This window comes from Loxodonta africana, chromosome 11, assembly GCF_030014295.1.
Source record: "Loxodonta africana isolate mLoxAfr1 chromosome 11, mLoxAfr1.hap2, whole genome shotgun sequence".
Classification (NCBI taxonomy): domain Eukaryota; kingdom Metazoa; phylum Chordata; class Mammalia; order Proboscidea; family Elephantidae; genus Loxodonta; species Loxodonta africana.
The window spans coordinates 95,798,516-95,825,863 of NC_087352.1; the positions used below are offsets into that span (position 1 = coordinate 95,798,516).

The following is a 27,348-nucleotide window of genomic DNA, read 5'->3' on the forward strand; positions in this document are numbered from 1 at the left end:
CATAAAAATTAAAAAAAAAAAAAATCACGGAAAAGTATAAAAAAAAATTTTGCTATCATCAATACAAAAATTATTTCATTCCTAAGAAAAAGATGAATTCCTCCAGAGAAAGTATGTTTGCTTCAATCTCAAATCAAGTACATGTTCAAATTTCTAATTAAACTAACTAGAATCTTCCAATTATTACTGTATTTGTTAATTCTACCCTCAAAATGATTTCATGTTATAACATTTCTATTCCATAATTCAGGACATAAAAATACTTACCGCTACCAGAATACACTAGCTCTCCATTCTCAACCTCTTTCTAATATGGTCTATTATGATTTACAAGGAACTATTCACAAGAAACATTCATGGAGATGCTAAATACTATTCTCCAATTATTGTGTAATTCTCAGTAATCCCACTAATTTTTTGTTGTTGTATGCTGTCGTGTTGATTCTGATTCATAGTGACCCCAGGTGACAGGTAAAACTGCCCCATAGGGTTTTCTTGGGTGCAGTCTTTACAGAAGCAGATGCCAGGTCTTTCTCCTGCAGAGCTGCTGGGTGGTTTGAACTGTCAGCCTTTTGGTTAGCAGTCAAGGCAAAGCATTAAGATACCTTTATTATTTCTTCTTAACTAACTCCAAAAAATTTGCTCTGACTGGTTCTAGTTCTGACATGAATTAGTAATGTAACTTGGGACACATCTATTATTTGCTCTGTGCTTAAGGTTTCTCATCTATAAAGTGAGAATAGATGATTTCTAAGGTCCCCATGATTCTAGAATATACTATTTTTATAGATAATGGCTCATATTTTAAACTGGCTTGTTTTCTCTTACATAACTGAAAACAAATATTCTTCCTCGTTTTCAATTGTAATAGTTTACAAATCTGTAATGTTTTCCATACATGTTTATCACATTGCCATTTCCAGGCTCCCAACACCACAACTATTCCATGTAATATTTCTTGTGTATCACAGAACTCAAGACATTGAGGTCTCAGATTCAAAAAGATCTATCCCTTATTGAGATTTCACCATATTCTATGCTCTTCGCTAAGTGCTTTATATGTATTATTTCAGTTAATCTTTACAATAGCCATCTGAAATGATTGCATTATTAGCTACATCTCATAGAGATGGGGAAACTGAGGCTTAAAGAACTGACTTGCCCAAGGTCATACAGTCAGTAAATGATATTGGGGATAGATGAACACCAGACTCTTGACTCTGATGTCCCTATGTTACTGTCTATGTATTAAAAAATAGTGTTGTATATACTGTATCAGATAATTCCTCAAATATAATGCTTTTGATTTTATTCTCACTAAATAATGACTTATGAGAATTCCACACTTAACATAGGCAATTTAAAGACAAGCATGTCTTGTCTGTAATTTACCAATCATCCCCGCCTAAAGAAGGAAAAATGTTATTAGAGTAAAACCACGAGAACTTCATACAAGAAAAAAAAATAAAGAAATCCTTAACCAAATGGGAAATAATTCTCCTGTCTTTATGCCTAACTCTACACTAAGTCCTTAAAAGAGATGTCTCATAAGCCCCTTGGGCTAGATTTTGCTTTTTGTTTCGTTTTTAAGAGAATTTAAGTTGCAGAGACTTATTTTTCAACTTACACCTGGATATTAGATAACCGAAGATAAAAATTCCTCAGAAAAGATTTCCTTTTCTTTTTCCTAAGTATAACATAATATAGAAGGGAAATTCTCTTTAATACATCTAACAGTATAGAATACATTCTTCCAATTTTTAAAAATCTACGAAAGCTTATTTTTAAAAAAGGCATCATCTTATACATATTATTTTGCAACTTTTTAATACTACATACTACTTTATTGTACAAATTACTATATAATAGAGTTGTCCGACCCTAACTGATGGACATTTAGACTCTTTCCAAAGTTTCCTGTTATAAATTAACTCTAACATTCTAATGCAAATTATTGGTACATTTATGGGTGCATGTTTATAAGAGAAATTATTTTAATACCTTGTGGTGGTTTAAAGATGGCTGCAAATTTCTGGCTACTCTTTCCATGGAAAATGGAATCTATTACCACCTTCCCACTCCCCCCCTTGAATCTGGGCTGGCCAGATTTTGACCAATCAAATGTGGCTATGTATGTTCTGAGGCTGGGAATTAAGAGATCTGCAGCTCTGTGTTCACTACTTGGAATACTCATTTCTGGAACCCAGATGCCATGCTGTGAGGAAGCCCAAGCAGCCACAAGGAGAGGCCCACATGGAGAACGTCTGAGGCCACCAGCCAACAGTCCCAGTTAAACACTTAGCCAGCAGCAGGCAACTAGTCAGCATGAAGAGTAAAGAAAAATTAAAGTAGAAACTAATTAGTTTTCAAAATTAAAAGGGTATATACTTCTAACCCAGGACTTGCCAAGTTGGAAAATAAAACCATTTTTTTTATTTCCACTCTTAAGCTGACAAAATGTCCTTAAATAAAAAACGGTCAGTCTCAGGGTTAAGAGCAAATCCAGTGCACTGCCAGTAAAATGTGGCCTCAGGGTAAAAATCAAGTCAAGGATGCTCCTTTGTTAAGACCCCAGAAAGATTTAAGGCACTACCTCCTAGACCTTGTTAAAACAAGCGAACAACAACAAAAAAAAAAACACTCATTGCCATCAAGTCAATTCCAACTCATGGCAGCTCTCTAGGACAGAGGAGAGCTGCCCCATAGGGTTTCCAAGGAGCAGCTGGTGGATTCGAACTGCTGACCTTTTGGTTGGCTGACAAAAAGGCTTCTAAAAATCTTAATGGCATTGATTCTGGTAGAGGAGAATAACTCCAGGAGAATCCTGAGTTTCTTGGTCATCTCCAGCTGAATTTCCAGATGGCAGCCTGCACCAACTGCCAGCCATGTGAGTGAGGCATTTTGGAGTTCTCACCATCTTGGCATCAGCCAACATCATTTAGAGACACCCAAAGAGTTGTGAGAAATAATTAGTTGTTGCTGTTTAAAGCCACTTTTAGAGTGTTTCCTATGTAGCAATAGATAACTGATACATTTATATTGACAAACTGCCCTCCAAAGTGCTATACTAATTTATACTTTCACTGACATTATCTGAGTCCTCTTTTTTCCAATACCCTCATCAATCATAGATAATTGGTTTTAAGTCTTAGACAATTCCATGGTCCAAAAATACCTTCCACTTTAATTTGTACCTTGACATTCATATATTTCACCCAATTTTATGTTGTTTATTGATTTGTAGGATTTAAATTGGTTTTGCCAAAGCTACTTAATAATCTGTATTTGTATCATCAAATGGAATGATTTCTATATAAGGGCTCTATGTATTAAATTAAAAGAATACACATTAAAATTGGAGCTACAAATTAAAAAAAGAATTCACATACATACCTCTTTTCTATAATGATTGGCAGCATCCAAATTATCCAAAATAATGGTGTCTCCTAACAGCATACCAAATACTAAAAAAGTCAATAAATGAAATTTTTAAAATTATGAATTTTTTTGGTCATATTAAAATACAATGACATAGCAAATCTTTCTTTGAAAGAATGCTAACATTCATTATAATTTTATCCAACATTTTCCTCTAATAGGAAAAAATAATAAATATAAAGAAATATGAATAAATCTATCCCTTATAAACTAAATAAAACCATAAATGTCCCTAAATCAGTAATGTATAGATCTGGGTCACAAATGTAACATCTGTACCCTATAATATACTTCACCTGTTTCACAATGTTCTACGTTATCTGGAAATGTTAACAGGTCTCGGGCAAAAATTGGATCTCCAATGGGTTTAAAATACAATTTTCCATTTCGTAAATGAGGTAGAGGCCTGAAGGGACAGAAAATTTTAAAGGTATTAAGTAAAATAGATGTAGCTTTTTAATTAAAAGAATGTAGTATGAAAAACATGACTATACTGTATATCATTTTAACCATATAATTCCCCATCCACCACAGGTGATACTGTTTAATGATCAGCTCTTAGAAATGAAAAACAATATTTACCTATAAAAACATCTGCCTGGTTTCGATCTGTACTACTGCCCTCAATTAGTCTGTATAATCAATACAATGCAATCAATAATCTGCAGTTAGTCTGACAAGGAGAAAAGCAGGCTCTAAAGCCAGCCTCAAATGGGGATGCAAATGACATAACTGTCTCATGCGGAGCACGGCTCTACAATGAGTAAGGGAAGGGGCAAGGCCAAGTCTGAGACACGAGAGGGGGTACCCAGGCTCCCTCCCTCTCTCCCTCCTACTCAGCAAACAGAACGTGCAGTTGAAGCTCATGGATAACAGTGGAGCTCAAGGGTAAGAACTGATTGGGGGTGTCAGGGCTTTTCCTTTCCACATAGTGTAGCAGAACTAAATCTTGAAGGTAGAGTGCTGGGGGACTCTAGGAGCTAGTAAATTCCAGTTAAGAGGCAGAATACCTAGAACAGAGAGGATTACTTTCTACAGCAAACTTTAGAAATAACTACTTTCTATAGCAAACTTTAGAATTAAATGGCAAATTCATACTTTCCCTAAATCTAAGATTCTTAACCTGTTCTTCAGGGATTATGATGAATACAAAGAGGCTTTCGTGGAGGGAAAGTTCTCCTCTCCAAAAAAAAATTACCCTTATCAACACAGAAATCATGACCTACAGGATTTCCCGTGCTGTTTAAAATGGGTACTTCCTAGCAGCTGAGTGGGAGATTTAAGGATCAGACAGATTTGAGTTCAAATTGCAGCTGTTCAGCTATCTATTTGTAGTTTACAAAGTGAAATAATATGTTAATATACCGATGCAGTTGGCTTTTAATATTAGTTCCCATTTTCCTTCAAATCACTACTCCATACAACTGAAGGCCTTTGCAAAGCTTTGTTTAGGAACCTAGACACATATCTAAATCCCAACTCCAAATAAAGCTGTTCCATATTTTGTTAATGATAATGACATCCTTCCACTTACGTAACCTTGATACCCTAAAGTCATTAGGCCTATCATTCTTACATCAGTTGCTAAATTCTATGAATATGACCTCTATGATTCCTCTATGATCCGGGATTCCTAACTGGAGATCACGATCCTCCTAAAATCTATATAAAATTTGGCACATTTGTGATTAAAAAAATTTTTTTTATTCTGTCTTAGGTGAAAGTTTACACAGCAAATCAAGTTCCCGTATAACAATTTTTATACATACTACTCTGTGACACTGGTTACAATTTTCACAATGTGTCAGTATTCTCATTATTTCCATTCTGTTTGTTCTGTTTCCACTGATCTTGCTTTCCTGCCCCTCCTTGCCTTCTCATTTTTGTTTTCAGGTAAATGTTGACCGTTTGGTCTCATATAGTTGATTGTTTAAGGGAGCACATTACTCACTGGTGATATTGTTTACTTTATAAGCCAATCTATTATTTGGCTGAAAGGTGACCTCCGGGAGTAGCTTCAGTTCCAAGTTCAAAGGGTATCCTAGGGTGACAGCCTGGGGAGTTCCTCTAGTCTCTACTGGTCCAGCAAGTCTGGCCTTTTTTTAGGAATCTGAATTTTGTTTTACATTTTTCTCCCATTCTATCCGGGACCTCCTACTGTGTCCCTGGTCAGAATGATCCATAGTGGTAGCCAGGCATCACCTAGTTCTTCTGGTCTCAGGCTAGAAGAGGCTGTGGTTCATGTGGGCTTTTCGTCCTACAGACAAGTTTCTTCTTCGAGTCTTTGATTTCCTTTATTCTCTTTTGCTCCAGACAAGTAGAGACCAATAGTTGGAACTTAGATGGGCGCTTGCAAGCTTTTAAGACCCCAGATGCTACTCATTAAACTAGGATATAGAACATCATCTTTATCAAATATTATGCCACTGACTGAGCTGTCCCTTGAGACTATGGTATTTGATAGTCTTTTTTTTTAAGGGAGAATATTTACAACTTTTATCAGATTCTTAAAGGGATCCCAGAGCCCCTCTGATTTAATCTGTCTCCATGTCTACCAATACCCTAATTCAGGCTTTTATTATCTTGAACCTGGTATTGCTCCAAGAGCATCGTAACACATGTCCCTGCCTCCAGTCTCCCCCTTTCTTCAAATCTCCCTTACACAGAGCTGCCAGAATCTTTCAGATGCACAGCATAATAGCTTTAGTGATCACATACAAACTGATTCATAAGTAAAAATGTATATTCATATTTAGTATATTTAGTATGACATTTAAAAAGCTTCCGAACTGTCAACTCATTTACCAGTCTTATTTTTCATAATTCTCTTATAAACCTCTAATGTGCTGTTGACAAACTATCTCCTATTCCCTAAGCATGTTTTACCACCTCTATGCTTCTTCTCACGCTGCTTTCTTTACCTGGAATGTCCTTAATTCTTTCTCTGAACACTTCAAGATCCTAGTCAATTATTACCTCTGCCATTAAGTTGTCCTTCATCCTACCCTTCCTTCATTAACTTAAATTTATTATCACTCTCTCCTCCGAGTTCTGAAAGCACTCTTTCATTACCTCTTACAGAACTGAACACATTTTAACTTGTTCACAGTTATTTATGTTCAAGCTGTATTTCCTTCTTTACATATTAGGTTTAAGTACAAAATCAGCATTACCATGCATTCACCTCAACTCCTAGCAAAGGGTCTTATAACATTTACAAGGATCCAATTAATATGTATAAACTAAATGTATTTTGTCATGTCCATATCATTATGATATAATTTAATATCAAGCAGTATTATCAGAACTATGCATTGCAAAGGCCAAAGATTTGCTTTGGATTTGTGTATGTGCTTGTGTGTGTGTTCATATGTCTCATACATAAATAACATTTAATTTGCAGACTAAATATGGTCAGCATATGTCAGCAAATGCACTGCAATATTAACTCTCATGAAGTATGCACATTTATGATGAAAGCAAGAATAATTTAGGTCATGTGAGTCACTTCTCAGATTGCTTTAGTTTTTTTTTTTTTTAGAGAAACTGTTTTTAAATTCAGGGCTTTGGTAAGAAAACATAGTTCAGAAAAATAATCACTCTAATGTTTTCTAACCTTTTCCAATCTGGAAGAGTCTTCTTATAAATAGAATCAAGGGGCAACACCTGCTGACGGCCTTGCGTTTCATCATAGATGCGACGTGCAGCATCAGTGGTCAGGGTCACGACACAGTCCATGTCACTTGCCAGATGCCAAGAAATAACCATTGCAGCTCTATCGTCTTCAATTTGCGCTAGGTGTGCAATCTATAACCCATTCAAAAAACCAAGTAAAAATGGTTCAAATAAATGTACAAAAATCTGATATTAAATATTTTAAAAGCCCAAGTTTTAACAGCAAAAACACTCTTCTAAGGCACTTAGATTAATTAAAAAGGAAAAAAAAAAATTGTCAGGTGGTAAAAACTTACAGGCTTAAACATATTCAACTGTAATATTCTGTTGTTAAATTCTGGAAAAATTGTTTCACAGATTATGTTCTAGTAAATTTGCAAATAAGCAAATAAAAATATTTGTAATGTTATCAGTTAAAGACGCACATCTTTTCACACTTTAATATCTCTACATTTGGGATATGACTTAATTGATAAAATACTCATAAAATATATTAAACAATATACACATAAAATAATCAATGGTGTTTTAAGATTCAACTGAACATACAGTTCCACAGCATTTTAAGTAGATATTTTAATACTACAGTACTTCTTTCAAAAAACAAATCTAAATGTCACATATAAGAATAGTTTTTTCTGCTTAAAGGGTCATGCCTTTGGAGCTTAGGATAAACCATCACTCTCCTATTTAGAAATACTTGCCTTCAGTCACAGACATTCCTGGTCAAAGTTCCACAAGGTTGGAATATTGTGGCCAATTTCAAAACCTCTTTCCTCACGCTGGTATGGTCACGTTTACCCTTATTCTTACCTGATGTGGTAGCAAAAACCTGCCCTAGCAATGAGAATGTCGTGTGTCACTGTTAGAAACATCGTAATTTCTACATCTGTATTCCAATTCTCTAGAAGTTAGTGGAAGAAAGGTAAGAAAACAGACATGCAAACTAGTTCATGTAAATGAAGTTGAAAATAATGTTCTAGCCAGTGCAGAAGGATTAGTGGTGGTAAGCAAATTAAGTGACCTCATTTTACATGTGACCCTAAGTGCTATGACAGGTATCTGTTTGGTAGTTGCTCACACACACCTCAATCTCCTAACTGGAATCACTATTTCTAAGTGAAGACCGGCCTGAAAGCTCTCACTAGACTTCTCAACACTACACTTACCCCTTAAACTTTCAGGTGATTCAAGTATATAAAATCCTGTTTTTTCAAAAATCTAATCCTGAAATATGAACGCACATCTTGTTTTTATTTACAGATTAAATACAATGTTCTGCTCCTCTGACTACATTTCCAGCTTTACTGAGGCTACTCTAGCCAGTTTTATGAATGTTACTAATTCTTTCTCATTGTGGGCATGGCTAATGATGGCACTTGAAAAAAAAAAAAGATAGGATTTCAAGATATTTGGAATCAAGGAGGAAAAAACTAAAGCATCCAAGTGTGTTAAAACTAAAATAGTATAAGGTCTGGGGGAAAATCTCCATTCATCCCTCATTATATTCCAGGATTATTCTAATTTTAAGATAAATGTCACAACAGATTTTTTAAAAGTAAGCCAGAAGAAATTAAGAATGACTTGGAGGAAGTAGAAAAGTTTTTTTGTGTGTGTGGGTTAGGGGAGGCTTAACTTCTGAAGGGGTAGAAGAAAAACACTATAAAATGAGATTTCGAAGATTGCCCCCAGATTTTCAAGTCATGCAATAAGAAATATTTGGACAGGAGTCTTAAAATATATTTTTCCTGCTAACATTTATTGTATATTCTGGTAAAAATCTTACACGTCAAGCAGGACTTCTGTACTGACGAAACACTTAAATGTGATGTTAGTGTCAGTATCTGAAATTAGACTATCTAGAAATATCTACATGTTCTGAATCATAAGAATGTTTCTTTCTAGAAATTGGTTCTGAGGAATAATACTCTAAGATATTATATACTTGTATCTTGTTTTCTCATTTATGATTTTACATTCTTAATTTTTCAATTTGTGGATTTTAAGTTTGGATAATAATATTACATGGTTTTGGTCATAAACACTTCTGTAATTTTAGAGTAACCACTACCCCCTATTTTGTGTGGGGTCCCTTGTAAAGCTAGAGAGCAGTACACAATGAAACTAAGATGAACTATGGAGTCCAAAAGACCTTCGTTTACAATTAAGCTCTACCTCGTATTAATTATATTAACAAGTTATTTAAGTTCTTTGAACTTCAGTTTCCTCATCTATAAACTAGGAACACTACAAATATTGAGAGCGTGGTTGCGAAAGCAGAATGACGTACGTACACGATAAAGCACGGGGATAAAGAGCAGACTCTGGAGTGAGGCTGCCTAGGTTGGAATCCTGGCTCTCCTTGGTAGCCATGTAACCTCAAACAACCTATTTAATGTTCTTGAATCTTAGTTTTAATTTCCTCAACTTTAACATGGGGGTAAAAGCAGAAACCATAGAAGCACATTAAATGGAAAAGTTTAACAAATTAAGTACATGTACATATATTACAAACCTTAACACCATTAAAAACTGAAGGTATGAGGAGAAAAGCAGAAGATGACAAAACATGGGAGAAAGAAGAACTAAGACCTGGCTAAAGGATTTACCAATAGTTGCAAAAAGATATTCCAAATCAGAAAAATATAAAATGAAATGGTTATGACAGAATAATGACAGGATAAGAATGAACATACAACTCACTCAACAATAGGCAAAACCAAAGGCGGAAAAGACAAAAGGAGGAAGAATGGCACTCTGCCTTGGCAGAGATATGTATAAAGTTTTTTGTTTATTTATTTATTTAAGTTCTAGTGTATATCAGAATTCTCTAACAACATGAGACTTAGATCTTGGAAAAATTCTGATCTTTCTCTTCTGTTGTCTCACTTAAGATGAGGTACCTGTAAAAGTTCTGGCTGCTACGAAGCCATGAGACAGGAGAGCATCTCTAAAGGGACAACAAGGCTTAAATTAACACACATTAACTCAACTTCTGCACAGCCCTCAACGGTGTTAAGAATTAGGGAATTAATAATGCGTTTTACTTTAACTCCGGCCAAACTGACACTTTATTATAACTCCATTTTTCAACAATGCAGGGTTTACACACATACACACACACAAAAAAAACAAAATAAAATGTACTGTTTCTTAAAAAGCTCAAACACAAACCTTTCCCAAAACATCTGCACTGCCTTTGGTATAGTTTGGAAGAGTACATGATCTTCTAGGTTTTTTCCTTAGCTCTTCCTGTTCTGTCACCTTTCTTTTCAAAAGTGCTTCAATATGTGTCATCTGTAATTTATAAAGAAAAATTAACTATAAAGCCAATTACTCTTGTAATCGCAGTCCACAAAGACAGCTGAGGAAAATAATTTGGAAAATTCAGGAACATAAAGTTAATAATAAGTAGACATTATTTTAAAAGACTATTATTATAGTAATACAAAGCTTCCACCGCACCGAATTTTTTATCTGGGTTAAGAAATACTACCTATAATGGCAGTTTTCTTTGAAACTGAGTTATACATATAAAAGGATGTAAGCTAAAGAAAATCCATATTGCTTTTTCGTTCATTATCTTATCTTCTTTGCCACCATATACACTAGTTATTACTTCCGAAACCTCCTCAATCCAGTATTCAAGCTGGAGTATTTGTAACTGCATTTATTAGTGCCATTACATTAAAAACACAAACTAAGTTTTTGAAAAGAGTGGTCTATCATTTTGTTAGTCCTTTACTGTCTAGTAAGTGACTGGACTACAACTCAAAGTCTTTGTACTCAAAACCAAGAGTGCCCATAATTCCTAATAAAACATGAATTATAAAGAAGTTCCTGACTAGAATTTAACAAAGAAATCTTTCCTGTATACTTGGACACTGTACCTGTTGTGTTGTAGGAACGTCAATATTATGTGCTTTTAGCTCATTTCGCAGTTGGGCCTCTTTTAATTTTGCTTCTTCAACTTGGCCTAAAACACAAAACAAAAAACAACCATCAAGTTCTGATGGGAAATATTTAATTTTTATTCCCTTTTGTTTTTTTTTAATGCTTGATGCTAAAATGATAGTTGACTATTTTAGAAATTCAAAATTAAACTAAAAATCTAAAAGTTCAATTCTAATATACAAAAAAGAGGAGTAAAACAATGCAGCTAAGGAGGACATTATGATATTCTACTGTAATCTGAATGATCGTGGATCAATCATTTGACTCAATCCACACAATGACGTACAAATGTAATTGCATTCGATTGTTCTCAGAACTAAATTAACGCTTTATAAAAACAATTGTCGGTGTTATTCAAATGATGCTTCATTACACTATTTAGCTCCTATTATTCTCTAAGTGCCCTTGACCTTGGACAAATACACAAAAGTGAAGACTTTCTATGCTGCTTAAATGACTAAGATTTCAGCTGTGTAATTAAAACAAAATGAAAAAAAAAACCCAACAAATGAATAGATGATAGAGCACAATTCAGCAAATGCTCTGTGTTAGCTGTATACAAACATTATTAAAAATTACAGCAAAACATTACGTGTACTGACTCAGGTATAAGTTACAGACATCAGTTTCAGTGGGTGCTGACCTGAACACCTCCACAGCAGGACATAATGCATATATTTTAAGTAAAATGCATACGCCCCATGACCAAAATAAAATTACGTTACACGTCACTCCCTTAGTGATACTTTCATTCAGTTGCTTTTGCCAGAATCTGGAGTTAGATATAAATGTTATTATTGTTATGCTGAAAGGCTTTAAAAAACCTAAATATTCCACAGATTCAGATTTCTAACTAACAGAAAACCTCACAGTTTTGTAAGTAAGCAGGATAAAGTGTAGTTAAAATGAAGGAATATGTTGTCTTTAAAACTATCAAATGACAAATAATATAACCATCATTACTATCTTTCGGCAGTGATCATCTGCAGTGAATTTAGAGCCTAGGAAAGCAAATAAGAGCAGTTTCTAAATACATTTTGTTTCAATCTTAACCTTCCACCTCACCATCCAACACATAACCTCTTGCTGCCTTTGAATACAAAATAACTTACATTTCATCTCATCAAGAAGCTGTTTGCTGGCTTCAAATAAACTTCGATACATAATAATAGACTTAGATAACTGGTCCTTCTCTTTTGTAAGTGCTGCCATTTGTTGTTGCTTCTTCACATCTGAGAAAAAAATCCAGAGTTTAAACAATTTAAAAATTGTGATTTTCTCCAAAATATAACATGATTGGCTAATAAACACCATGTGAATAGAAAGCAAAACAAGGTTATCTGAAGTAATACATCAGAATTTAATAATTTGTCTAAAAACTTACCATTGTAAAACATGAACTGCAAGATATATGGTTCTAAAGTTCTTGATAAAGCTGGTAGCCGCGGCTCAAACACAATAAAATATTCAGTGCTATCCCTCCCAGGACTATTTTCTGCCAGCACTAGGCTCTGTACCACAAAAAAAAAAAAAAAAAAAAAAACCATATAAAAAGATATTTTTCAATGTACAAATGTTACATATCTCATTGTGCTCTACTTTCAAATAAGTGGTAAGTATTAAAGGCAAAAGTCATTGACCCTTAAGATTCATTATAACATCCCCTACCACCAACTGAGATATAAAATACAACTTATTTTTTTTTAACCTTCTGTTGTTGTTTTGAATGCCAAATTATCTTATCAATAAACAGCTTGTGCAAAAACGATATATACTAGAAAATTACAACAAAAAGTATATTCTCTTTGGAACCAGAATGGCCACTTTTATCTCCTAGAGCTACAAAATCTTCTTGATTCCAACCTTGAAGCTGAAGCAGTATGAAATAGCTGACAGCCTGTAAGTTATAAAACTAATCACAAAGAAATGCCTAAAGCCCACTGCTGAGTTTCAATTACACCTGTTGCCATGGAACTAGGCCCACCAAGTCCCTGGTGACAGAGCAAGAGGTCCTGAAAGGCTCTAAAAATTTGTTGTTAAAGAACTGTATTTTCTTCATTAATACACACAAAAAACTTCTGATATATCTTAGTTTAAGACTGTAACATATAACTAGTAAATGAGGGAAATATAAATACTTATATCCCCAATGATTTTATTCACAGTCCTACGGGAAATAACAGACCCTAGCTATTTTGATTTTTTGGCTACAATGGAACAATTTACAAATAGAAAAGTAAAATAAAAAAATTCTAAATTGACAGAACACTGTAAAATAATAAAATTATCAATTACAGCTAACAATTTTTCCCAAAGAGAATAAAAGCCCCCATTTAACCAATCGCTAATCCCATTTACTCTAAAAATTATTTTCAACTTATTTACATAAATGTAAAGACATATAAAATAGAATACTGTTTGCATTTGGAAAACAGCATGCCCTTTATACTTCAGCAATTGCTTACAGCATTCAATTTGATGTATTGGTCAATACGTGTGAATACATATAGAAAACAATTTGAAAAATTTATGCACTACACAATAATATCCACACACTGGGTAAAGAACATTTAGGTTTAAAAGAAAATTTTTTAAGCAATTTATTTACAATACAGCAAAGAAAATATCTTTGAATGCTTCTTTGTAAATCTGTTTTCAGTGATGGATAATGAGAAACATAATGACTAGCTAAAAGTTTATTTTAATAGGTAGTATCAAATTTCCTTTCAGAAGCTGTATCAATTTATCCTCTCACCACCAGTGTATGGAAGTGCCCTATTCCCTTGATGCTAACACTTAATATCAATCATGTATTTTTTTTGTACAGAGATGAACTACAAAACAGAGAGTCCTTATTGTTCTAGATAGCATTTCTCTAACTGATATTAAGTTCATGCTTATTATGTTTATTGGTCATTTGTACTTTCTCTTCTATTAATTACCTGTTTGTATCATTGACTGGCAGGATGTTCTCTAGGTTTGAAAAATATGATTAATATATTAATCCTCTATTGCAAATACTGCAATATTTCTCCAATCTATCACTTCTAAAAAAGTACTTTAATTTGACCTATTTTTTAAAAATAATTTTTATTGTGCTTTAAGTGAAAGTTTACAAATCAAGTCAGTCTCTCACACAAAAACCCATATGTACCTTGCTACACACTCCCAATTACTCTCCCCCTAATGAGACATCCCGCTCTCTCCCTCCACTCTCTCTTTTTGTGTCCATTTCGCCAGCTTCTAACCTCCTCCCCCCTCTCATCTCCCAAGAAGCTCACTCCTCACCAGCATCCCTCTCTAATCCATTGTTGAGTCCAATCCATGTCTGCAGAGTTGGCTTCGGGAATGGTTCCTGTTCTGGGCCAACAGAAGGTCTGGGCCATGACCACCGGGGTCCTTCCAGTCTCAATCAGACCATTAAGTCTGGTCTTATAAGAATTTGGGGTCTACATCCCACTGCTCTCCTGCTCCCTCAGGGGTTCTCTGTTGTGCTCCCTGTCAGGGCAGTCATCAGTTGTAGCCAGGCACCATCTAGTTCTCCTGGTCTCAGGATGATGTAGTTGCTGGTTTGTGTGGCCCTTTCTGTCTCTTGGGCTTGTAATCGCCTTGTGTCCTTGGTGTTCTTCATTCTTCTTTGATCCCGGTGGGTTGAGACCAATTGATGCATCTTAGATGGCTGCTTGCTAGTGTTTAAGACCCCAGACGCCACTCTTCAAAGTGGGATGCAGAATGTTTTCTTAGCAGATTTTATTATGCCAATTGACTTAGATGTCCCCTGAAACCATGGCCCCCAGACCCCTGCCCCTGCTACGCTGGCCTTTGAAGCATTCAGTTTATTCAGGAAACTTCTTTGCTTTTGGTTTAGTCCAATTGTGCTGACCTCCCCTGTATTGTGTGCTGTCTTTCCCTTCACCTAAAGTAGTTCTTATCTACTATCTGATAAGTGAATGCCCCCTCCCACCCTCCCTCCTCTCGTAACCACAAAAGAATGTTTTCTTCTCAGTTTAAACTATTTCTCAAGTTCTTATAACAGTGGTCTTATACAATATTTGTCCTTTTGCAACTGACTAATTTCACTCAGCATAATGCCTTCCAGGTTCCTCCATGTTATGAAATGTTTCACAGATTCCTCACTGTTCTTTATCGATGTGTAGTATTCCATTGTGTGAATATACCATAATTTATTTATCCATTCATCTGTTGATGGGCACCTTGGTTGCTTCCATCTTTTTGCTATTATAAACAGTGCTGCAATAAACATGGGTGTGCATATATCTGTTTGTGTAAAGGCTCTTATTTCTCTAGGATACATTCCAAGGAGTGGGATTGCTGGATCTTATGGTAGTTCTATTTCTAGCTTTTTAAGGAAGCGCCAAATCGATTTCCAAAGTGGTTGCACCATTTTACATTCCCACCAGCACTTTTTTTTTTATTACAGAATCATAATGAATCTCCACAATCCATCACTCAGTGTCAACAATTATCAACACATTGTCATTGTTCTTTCAATTCTGTTTAAGATACGTTTATGGTATATAACTTTCTGGTACATAAAGTTTAACTTTTAATGTAGTTAAAAATAAAGCCTCTTCTTTGTGTCTTCTTTAAGGAAGCCTTTCCTACCCCGAAGTTTTATAATTTTTAATTCTTGCAAACATTAATTGTATTCTGGGCCAGTGTTCCCTGTTGCTGTTGTCAGGTGCCGCTGAGTCAGTTCCAACTCATAGCGACCCTATATACAAGAGAACAAAATGCTGCCTGGTTTTGTGCCGTCCTCACAATCTTTGTTATGCTGAGCCCACTGTTGCAGTCACTGTGTCAATCCATCTTGTTGAAGGTCTTCCTCTTTTTGACTGACCCTCTCCTTTACCAAGCATGATGTCCTTCTCCAGTTAACTGGTCCCTCCTTATAACATGTCCAAAGTACATGAGACAAAGTTTCACCATCCTCACTTCTAAGAACATTCTGGCTGTACTTCTTCCAGGACAGATTTGTTTGTTCTTCTGGCAGTCCATGGTGTATTCAATATTCTTTGCCAACACCATAATTCAAAGGTGTTGATTCTTCTTCAGCCTTCCTTCTTCATTGTCTAGCTTTTGCATGCATATGAGGTGATTGAAAATGACATGGCTTGGATCTAGGTGCACCTTAGTCCTCAAGGTGACATCTTTGCTTTTTAATACTTTAAGAGGTCTCTTGCAGAAGATTTGCCCAATGCAATACGTCGTCTGATTTTTTGATTGCTACTTCCGTGGGCATCGACTGTAGACCCAAGTAAAATGAAATCCTTGACAACTTCAATCTTTTCTCTGTTTATTGTGATGTTGCTTATTGGTCCAGATGTGAGGATTTCATTTCTTCTTTGTGGTGTAATCCATACTGAAGGGTGCAGTCTTTGATCTTCATCAGTAAGTGCTTCAATCCTCTTCGATTTCAGGAAGCAAGGTGGTGCCATCATCTGTGTTATCACAGGTAGTTAATGAGTTTTCTTCCAATCCTGATGCTGCCTTCTTCTTCATAAAGTCTGGTTTCCTAGATTATTTGTCAGCATACAGACTGAATTATTATGGTGAAAGGTACAACCCTGAAGCACATGTTTTCTGATTTTACACCACTCAGTAGCCCCTTGTTCTGTTTGAACGAATGACTCTTGGTATAAGTACAGGTTCCTTATGAGCACAATTAAGTATTCTAGAATTCCCATTCTTTCCTAAGCTTCCCTAATGTTTAATAATTACCTAAGTCTTTGTTAAAAATCAAATTCCAGAGTCTTAGCCCAATATGTAGGGCAGGAGCCAAGTAGGACTTGGGAGTTTGAGGCTTATTCAGTGTGCTATTAGGGACCTCTAGTGGTTAGAGGAAATTCATATGCATTAAATGGAGCTATATACAGGGCTGCTGGAAATAGCTTAAGTCATTGTCCTAATCTCCAAAATGTGTACACCAGGGTTAGCAGTTTCAAATGCCTATGGAAAGGGGGGCAAGGAAACAAACACATAAAGTGGGCCAGGTGTATTCTCCCAATAGAAATCCTTTTTTTTTATGTTAAACATTATCTCCTCTGTACTACCCCTCTCCCCACATGACTTCAATTAGCTAATTTTTGTTAGGGTACAAGAACATTGCACTTTACTCTCCATTATAAGAAAAATAAAACAAGTGTGAATAAAGGTGGCAACTGACAATTGCCCTTAATGTCAAAAGATGAAAGGAGGTGACAGGGTGTGGCTACTGGAAGATGGGGCACCATCTGAGAGGGGCAGTCCCCGCTTGGTCCCTGCACACTGCTGCCCAGAAGAAAAACTTCGCCCTGTATTGCCAGAGTTTTAGATTTCTTCCAATAAATTAGAAATGTAGATTTTTATGTAAAAACTCCAGAACTTTAAATGTTAGAAACTAATTAAAATAAAAATCCTGTACTGGTTGGTTATTGCCACACTAACCGACACATTTGCAGGGCGGTGTAGCCACAGGCTCCCAATGTGCACCCAATGTTATAAAAACCACGTGAAGTGCACAATGGGTCAGATACAAGGATGAATCATGACAACAACAGAAGACAAGGAAAGGGGCCATTTCGTATTTGTTGGTAAAGGAAAAATTATTCAATAACTGATACCAGGAAATAAATACATATATAAAATTCATCTCAAATGTATTTGATTAAAAAAAAAAAAAAGCCAAATTAAAATCTAGACAAAGATTAAAATCATAAGGAATACTAGAGGTGGCACTGTAAATATAAGCCTTTTGCCCATATAAACAGAGCTAAAAGTCTAAAAAATAATGATTATATACAAAAAAGTATTAATATCTTCGATATATAATTTAGAAGAAAACAATGAATACTGAAAAAAAAAGTCAACAAACTTACAAAGATAAAAAACATGAAAAATGTTCAACCTTACTAGTAAGAAAATACTTTTTAAAGTATAGGAAGTTGGTTAGAATATTAAAAACTGTTACTATCCAATATCGGTAATATCATGAGGATGGACATGTATTTCTGGTAGGCAATGTAAATGGAAGGGCAATTGGCAATAATGATCAAAAGCCTTAAATGTGCATGCCGCGTGTGCAACCAATTCTACTTGTAGCAACTTCTTAAAAAAAAAAAAAAAAAAACAGATCTATGGAAACAATGTACGCAGAAGAAGGCTGACGGAAGTACTGTTGATAGGAACAAATCAATTCTGAGTACTAACACAATGATGTAGGCTTATACTTACTGATGAAGAACTAGTCCTAAGATACATTAAGCAACAGAAGAAGTTTTTAAAACAGTATAGCTCTATTATATCAATGAAACTAATGAAATTTTACACACATACCATGCATATAAATCATATGCACACACAGTATGCATGAAGTGTTAGTACATATAAAGAAAAGTCTGGAAGGGTACAGACTAAGTTGATAATCATACTCATCTCTAAAGACTGGTACAACGATTATTTTTGGAAGTTCTTGCACTGTACTTTTTTATACAAGTAAAACTAGTTCTACTTTGAGAAAAAAAGAATAAAAAACAGCTTTATTAGATTTTTCTAGATATGTTTATGTTTTACCTGGGCTATGTTTTATGTTTCTATACGCCAAAATGCAGATTTTCAACGAAACATAAATATCATACTGCCACTGAAGCCCATAAATCACTGGAATCACAGAAAGTTGCCTAGCACTCAGTGGGAAAAAGGGGACCTTGCTAATGGCAATAATGAACATGAGTTTAATGTGCAATAGCTTAGAGTGAAATCACAATACATTTTGGCTGACTACCCAATTTACTGCTATAATTAGAACATTTCATTACTATACATACAAAAGAACATCTCAATATGGTGGGTCACAATACTACAGAAATTTTATCTACCAAAAAGGTATAAATTTACCGTGATTTCAGCTGAACCATTCACAAAGGGAAATTCGAGTGTTTTAACTTTCCCAGTAAAAAGCGGTACATCTGTATCTTCCTCACTGGAACTTTTAATAGTAGCTATTACCGTGCCAACCAAATCAATTCCAGTATGATTGCTGTATTCATCCTTAAAGTAAACAATGGTAAAAAAATGGAAGATTAAACCCAGAGACTATGTAAATCCCAAACATTAAATTATCTTGACCCTTCTTAATCCAAGCCCAGAATTCAGTTCTAAGTGCTCCACAGGCAGGAAATGGTCTCAAAAAGCATAAGAGAACCCAAGACTTACATCTAATACAATGATGCTTAACTTTCTAAATTACAAGGACCCTCATTTTTAAATTTTACCTTATTATGTGCTTTTAACATTTACTGATGTGAAAAATAATCATAAAAAGATACTATGAATTTATAACACTTTAAAAGTACTTTATTAACTTCAACAGCATCTGTATACATTTGAAAAGCAACAGTACCTATATGTGTGAAATATCTTGTACTCTTCAGACAATGTTTGGTGCATATATGGACTCAAAGACCCCGTGCAGTAAATCTACGGCATACTGTTTTACCCCACTAAGAGGTCTGGGGAAGAGGAGGATCACTCACTTGTCTAAAACAGGAAAATACGTTGTTTGAAAGGAGTTCAAGTATCCCACCAGCCAACCTTTCCACAAAGATGAAGTCCTACTGCTGCCTTATATATTTTTCTTAATATTCTCAGCAGCTCTGTTGCTGCTTACTTTCCAGGTAATCAGCAGCCTCGAGGAGCTGTGATTTTCTTATTAACTATGATCAGTCATCAAAGCAGATCTCTTAAAAAATAAATAATGACCTCCTTCCATCCATTCAGTGAACTGGACACAGAGGAATCAATTTAGTCCACACACGCTTACAATACATACATGAAGCAGGGAGGTAAACGTATGTTTCTATATCTTGAGTCAGTTCTTCTTAGTACGTTTGGATTTATTTTATGTATAATGTTATACATTCTATATTTATATAAAGAATTTTAATTTTATAAATAGTTAATCTGCACAAATTTGCCTTATAACCTTAAATTGAATAATCAAGATCTACTGTATAATGATTATTTTGCACACCAAAATTATAATAATTTCTCTTGTTAAGCTTATAGTTTTGGAAGAAAATAAACAATACCGTGATATTGAGACGTAAATCTCTGACCAAGGTTCTACTGGCAACTGAGCGAACATTAGAAACAGCTGGTGTAGCTGGTTGGATTTCAGGAACTAACTTCACAGGTTGATTAGGAAGGACATCAACTATAACCTTACAAAACAAAAGACGTGTTCTCATTAACAACTATTGATACTTCAGTACAAGCAGTCCCTGACGTATGATGAGGTTGTGTTCCGATGGCTCTATCGTAAGTTGATTCTGACATAAGTCAAATACCTCCTTTTCTTTTTTCCCGATTATTATTGCCTTTTATTATCAGTATCTTTAAAAATCCGATCTTTATTTGTCTTTGGGGTTTGAGACATTACATATAAACTTACAGATACATACATACATACTACTAATGATAAAATGTACCAAAAAAAAAAAAAACCCCAACAGTCGTAAGAGCAGTTTGTTGTAACTAGAATACTTCCTAAATTGGGGACACCTGTACTTAAGAGGAAAAGAAAAAATAATGATGGCATATACTAAATGAAATGAAATGTTACCGTCTAAATTTTATTTCCATGAATCTCTTAAAAGTGCCAATTTATTTGAAAAACTTCAGGTCAAAAAATGCCTCAGATTAATTTTTTAATGTTTAAAATCATCTAAGAACAAACTTTAGAGACTTTAAAAAATACAGGTAATTGTATGTTAAGAGAAAACTACCTTAAACTTCACTACCCAGAATTCCAATAGCTGAAATGTTAATTTAAAAATTTCCGAGTATGATTACTTTGAACAACCTTCCCATAATATGCACCAAAGTACTTACTAATTGAGCCTTCAATAAAAAGAGCCAGGGAAAGAGATTTCTTTATCAAGTCAAATTACTGAATGTAATTTAAATATATTTCATTCTAATTTTCCTGACAATTACATTATTTATACTTCGCATCCAATAATCAATTCACTTTCAAACAAAAATATTCATAAAAATGTAAAGTTAACTGTGGTATATAAAGAGAATAAGCAAACCTGTTCACTGTAGAGAGTAACTATTTTATCCACCATAAAACCAAACTGGATACAATATGTCCCCACTTTGTTAGGAATTACTTTATCCCTAAATTAAAAAGAAAATAAGATTGTTGACAGTTTTTAAATAAAGGAAGAAAGAATTCAAAGCACCAACATTTATGTTCCTTTCACAAAAAGTAAATGAGTAAGAAGAGTTACTATTACTACAACCAGCTTCATTCATTCAACAACATTTCTTGTGTGCCAGGCTTAATCCCAGGTCCCTCTTACCTGCACATCCTTTCAGAAAACATCTAGAACAAAGGCTCTGGGTATGGTAAAAATTCAATGAACAGGAATATAACATTGAGAAAATAGTAAATGCAAAAAATTCTGAGTTACATGTTAAGTGAATTTTGCTTCACTTTTAAATTATACATTTCCAACCAATAGTTGAGTATTTCAGCATTATAGGACATTCTGCTGACCTTTTATTTTTCATTCCATTTTCCATTCAAGTACTATTCTAAGTATTTGAATTTACATATAAAAGGCACTTACTATGATTTAATTATCAATGAAGAACTCAGTACCTAATAAGAGAAAAACTTTTTTTTTTAATAAGAGATACACTTCCTAGCCTGTTTTGGTTACACGTAAACACAATGAAAATACAAATGACGTTCTACAGCATACCTTGCCTGTTATGTGCTCACGGTCTCTAAGGTGGCTTTTGCATGTCATTCATAGTCTCAAAAACTGGCACCATGTAGTAGAAAAAACACAGGCTTTGTACACATGCTGGAATTGTAATCCCAGCACTGTAACATATATGCAACCTTGGAGAAAACTAACCTTTCCCTAAGCCACATTTACGCCAAGACGATAAACAGGGTCCAAAACAGGATGGAGAACCAGGGAGGTGAGTTTCACGTTTAAGGCTGCTTTAATCCTTGGACAGGTGGATCTAAAGCAGACAGACTCCCAAGGAAAACACAACCCTGCTGTGACTCATCCCAATCTCTGAATCTGATCTGAGGTGATTCCAGATGCTGGTAGTCCAGGCAAACGGCAGATGCAAATGTATACCCTCTCTGAGCAAAGACAGCATCCTAGACCTCAAATAATTTCTATAAATATTCATAAACAAAACGTCTGGCGTAACAAAAAATAACAGGTACATGAAGAGGCAAGAGAACTAGAATGAAAACCAAACAGAAACAAGAGAAAACTGAAACAGACCCAAAGGAACTCTAGGCACAGATTTTAATACACTGCTTACTAGTCAGGTGGTAAGAGACAAAACTGAGAATTCCAGTAGAGAACTATACCTTAAAAAAAAAAAAAAAAAATCAAATGTAAATTCTAGAACTGAAAATACCAAACAAAAATTAAGAACTCAAAACATGGATTTAACAGCAAATTGGTTGTCACTGAATAGCGAATTAGTGAACTGAAGATAGTTCAGAAGAAAATATACAGAATGAAGAGACAAAAGAATGGCAAATAGAGGAGTCTTAAAAGCTTGTGAGAGGCCATCTAAGATACTCTACTGGTCTCACCCTGTCTGGAGCAAGGGAGAATGAAGATAACCAAAGACACAGGGAAAGGTTAGTCCAAATGACTAAAGGACCACATTTACTACAGCCTCCACCAGACTGAGTCCAGCACAACCAGATGGTGCCCAGCTACCACTACCAACAGCTCGGACAGCAATCACAATAGAGGATCCTGGACAGGTGGAGAAAAAGGTAGAACAAAATTCTAACTAACAAAAAAAAGAAAAAGAAGACCAGGCTTACTGGTCTGACAGAGACTGGAGAAACCCTGAGAGTATGGCCCCCTGACATCTTTTTAGCTCAGTAATTGAGTCACCCCTGAGATTCACCCTTCAGCTAAAGATTAGACAGGCCCATAAAACAAAACAAGACTAAAGGAGTACATCAGCCCAGGGCAAAGATGAGAAGGCAGGAGGGGACAGGGAAGTTGGCAATAGGGAACCCAGAGGGAGAATGTTGACATATTGTAGGGTTGGCAACCAATGTCACAAAACGATATGTGTACTAATTGTTTAATGAGGAACTAATCTGTTCTGCAAACCTTCATCTAAAGTACAATTCAAAAAAAAAAAGAATGGCATATGGAGAAGAGAGAATAAGCGATACAGTCTACTGCTAGAAAGACTAACACACGTAGAATTAAGAGTGCCAGAAGAGGAGGGAAAGAATGGGGCAAACACAATACTGGAAGGCATAATGGCTGAGAATTTTTCAAAATTGAACAAAGACCACAAAATCAAAGCCTCTAAACACAAAGCAGGATAAAAAAAAGGAAATCCCCACCTGGGGATATCATAGTAAGACAGCTGGAAAGAAAACTCAAAGAAATCAAAGGAAGGCATAAATGATTACTTTTCAAGAGAACCACAAGAAGACTAACACCTAACTTTTCAACAGAAATGCCGGGATGGTGAAGGATGGCTTCAAAGTACTGCTAGAAAGAAACTGCCCATCTACAATAGCAGATACAGTGAAAATATTCTTTAAGTATGCAGGTGACAAACATATTTCAGGTAAAAATGATGAGATGATTCATCACCAGCAGATGTACAGGAGGAGAAATACTAAAGAAACTTCTTTAGATGGAAAATGATCCCAGATAAAAGTCCCTGAAGGTAAACAGGAAGGGTAAATACCTAAATTTCTACAAACACTAACTATATAAAATAATAATACTAATCCTTGATAGGTTTAACGCACAAAAAAACAAAGGTACGTAAAGCTGGAGAAAGAAAATGGAGTTTATGAGAGTGTGTGCAATTTTTTTTTAATGAGGTGAGATTCGTATAACATAAAATTAACCATTTTAAAGCATACAATTCAGCAGCACTTAGTACATTCATATTTTTGTGCAATCACCGCTTCTATCTAGTTCCAAAATGTGTGTGATTATTTTTAAAAGATCCGCTGAAAGCTTCCTTCAAATTGATGCCCTGGACTGTTAAGATTAAAACAAAATACGTGGATTTTTTGGAACACGGTGGAACAATCCAATTCTCCCACACTAAGATTTCATACACTGAAAGATAATTTAATGACTGAAAAAAAAGACAGCACAGTGGTTGGGAGCTATGGCTGCTAACCATAGGCTGGCAGTTTGAATCCACCAGCCGCTCCTTGGAAACCCTATGCGGCAGTTCTACTCTGTCCTGTAGGGTTGCTAGGAGTCAGAATTGACTCGACAACGGCAACAGGTTTGGTTTTTTGGTTATGCCCTTTTAGGGATGTTTAAATCAGCTCCATGCCACAACTCTGGCATACCTAAGAGGCCTGGGGCAATGTTATTCAAAGTGTGGTCCCAGGACAGGTACTGGTCTGCATGCTTTGTTAGCGGTGTGTTACAAGGTCACTTACAAACCTCAGGGTGCTTGGAAACTTTTATAGCAATCTGACACTGCAATTATAGCAATTTGACAGTTAGTGGGCCTCTGTTTTGCAAAACTCATCAGTCTACAACAGATTGGAAATTTTAAAAAACAAAAAGTGGTCCTTCATCAGACTCTGAAAAAGCACTGAAGTAACACAATAAGCATTTTGGCTCAACTGATGAAGATTCAAAGAATTTTAAAAATAAACTTTGGAAATAATTAATTCAAAATCATTTTTTAGATTTTAAAATGGAGGTCCAGAATGGAGGAGTAACAGGCTCAAAGTCACACAGTTAAATAGTTAAAAAAGCTAGTCCAACTTTCTTTATTACTTGACAATATCTTAAGTTATAGAAATTGATTATAGAAACCTCCTATGTAGTAAAGGATTATTAAAGGATTATACAGTGCTGTGACAACTTAAAGTAATTCTTTTTCTGACAGCTTTGTGTTATACTATTGAAAGCTAATCCATCCATGACAATAATCTTCCTCTAAACCATTTCACAAAACTTAAAAACAAATAAAACACACCTTTTTCCAAAAAAATTTCCCCACAAAAACCAAGGTTAAATTACTTTGCAACAAAAGAGGCATAAAAATATGAAATTGTCTGAGAAATACCTGAAATAGAAGCAGCCATCTTCCTTGTCATTGTCTTTTACTTTATTACAACTAAATGTTTCTACCTAGAAAGGGGAGTAGGAGAGAAGGGGTGGGGGAAATTACAAACATTTAACATAGCACATTTAGGATGAAAACCTGAACTGAACGTGAATCCAGATCACAACTGGATTTATGGAATACGCATGTTTCTTTGAAATAGTGAGATGAGGCAACAGAAAAAACACACCCTGTTATTAAAGGGCACCCAGTGGTCTCTACAGTGGCAAGAATATTTTAAGGCAATAGCTTGACTAGACTGATGGTCTAAATTAAGCAATTAGTTTTCTAAAAAGGTGCCCTGGTGGCGCAATAGTTAAAGCACTTGGCTGGTAACCAAAAGGTCAGCTGTTCAAGCCCACCGGGCATTCCATGGGAGAAAAGACCCAGCAATCTGCTCCCTTAGAGATCACGGCCTAGGAAGCCCTATGGGGCAGTTCTACTTGGTCATACAGGGTCACTATGGATCAGAAGGACACATGACAGCTATAGGTTCCTAAACACATGATTAAAACGAACCTAAACGCTGAAACGGATTATTAAAACAGGATCCCCTAAAGTTTAAGATTTAGTCTCCAATTTTAGATTTATTTTATATCTATGCTGTCTAGTATGGTAACCAATAGCTACATGAGGCTGCTGAGCACTTGAAATGTGGTTGGTATGAATTGAGATGTGGTGTAAATATAAACTACACACCAAATTTTGAAAACATGGTAAGAAAAAGCACGTAAAATCTCAATAATTTTTAATAGTGAATACATGTTATGATGGAAATATTTTCTATATATTACTTAAAATACATTAAGATGAATTTTATCTATTTTTTACTTTTTTAATGTGGCCACTAGAAAATCTAAATATCCTGTGTGGCTCACATTGTATTTCCATCGGACAGTGCTGCTTCAGACCCTCAAACTGCTGTAGCCCTGCCTCTACCCTGGAGTCCATCGACAACATCTCTGCGCATCTCGTTTTCTGTATTTTCCCTTAGTGATATTTAGTGGCATTCTGCCTTGTGCTGCTGTCCTTCAGACACGGCAACTTTAAAGGGTAAAGTATCTTGAAAAGTGAAGACAAATCACAAAGCAGGCTACTCTTTTTCAACAGCATTAACACTTAATTTTGAAACGGATGGTGATGTATTTAAAAAAAGTCACAAGGGGTGGAGTGGATTAATTTCTAGTTCTCAAATATATACACTGTAGTTTTATATTAAATTACATTTAATTTTAAGTTAAAATTAAAGAGTTAATTTTAACATGTGAAAATGCTTTCCTGGACTCACATTTGCTGGTGGCCGGCTCCCAGTGCTAGACAGCTTCCACATTTTCATGGAAATACGTGCTGGATTAATATTCTTAATGATACTGTCATCCTCAGAAATAACACTAATCATAAAATCTGTCATGGCAAACATTAAAAAATTATTTTCTTTCTAATTTGATTAATATAGTTAAATAAATGTATGCCTTAAGGCATATATCTTGTTTAAATGTTAATAATAAAATTCTGATGAAGAAAATAAAGCCATCCTTTAACCAGCATTCCCCAACAATTTGGCTATAAAACTTGCTAATCATGACAAACAACTGTAGTGCTAGATCTGGACATCAAGTTCTTCCCAGAAATCTAACAAACCCATCTTTGCTGCTAACATTCCCTTGTTCTCACAGTCTGTCATGCTGTAGGTCCAAGCATGTGAGACAAAAAGGTTGTGTGCTTAGCACCTGAGAGTCAGGCTGAATAGTATGTCAACCATATGCTTTATGTATTCCCAAAACAGAATTTTACTTTCTTACATGAATTTCCATAGCATACAGCAGATTTTTTTTTTCTCCATTATATTTGCCATCTGTAACACTCATTTGGCACCTGTTACAGTTTTTTAATCACAGGAAATACACCTTAATTTTCCAAATTAAAAACTGATTTTAGAGGCTATGTATATATGTAACTTATTTAAGAAAACTTTAAAAAAAATTTTTTTTTTTTTTTACTATTAAAAAAATCGTAAGGTTTTTGCTGTGTTTCTTTCACTCCTTAACAGGAAGCTATCCTTTCAAGGAAACCAATCATCTGGAAAATGACCCACGTAGAACAAACACTAGGGAG

General features: G+C 35.1%; 1 protein-coding gene across 3 annotated transcripts in view; it reads right to left on the reverse strand.

The window, feature by feature from the left end:
* SMCHD1 (structural maintenance of chromosomes flexible hinge domain containing 1) overlaps positions 1–27,348 on the reverse strand; it is a 190,011-nt gene that overhangs the window by 24,388 nt on the left and 138,275 nt on the right. For all 3 annotated transcript variants that reach the window (XM_064294699.1, XM_064294697.1, XM_064294698.1), the window contains 12 exons: positions 26,522–26,637; positions 25,195–25,259; positions 21,162–21,249; positions 20,157–20,288; positions 18,964–19,116; positions 12,452–12,578; positions 12,180–12,299; positions 11,004–11,089; positions 10,288–10,410; positions 7,055–7,245; positions 3,735–3,844; positions 3,394–3,464 (listed from right to left, as the gene is read on the reverse strand). In XM_064294699.1, the coding sequence (XP_064150769.1) occupies positions 3,394–3,464; positions 3,735–3,844; positions 7,055–7,245; positions 10,288–10,410; positions 11,004–11,089; positions 12,180–12,299; positions 12,452–12,578; positions 18,964–19,116; positions 20,157–20,288; positions 21,162–21,249; positions 25,195–25,259; positions 26,522–26,637 (1,382 nt within the window). The remainder of the gene's footprint in view (positions 1–3,393; positions 3,465–3,734; positions 3,845–7,054; positions 7,246–10,287; positions 10,411–11,003; positions 11,090–12,179; positions 12,300–12,451; positions 12,579–18,963; positions 19,117–20,156; positions 20,289–21,161; positions 21,250–25,194; positions 25,260–26,521; positions 26,638–27,348) is intronic.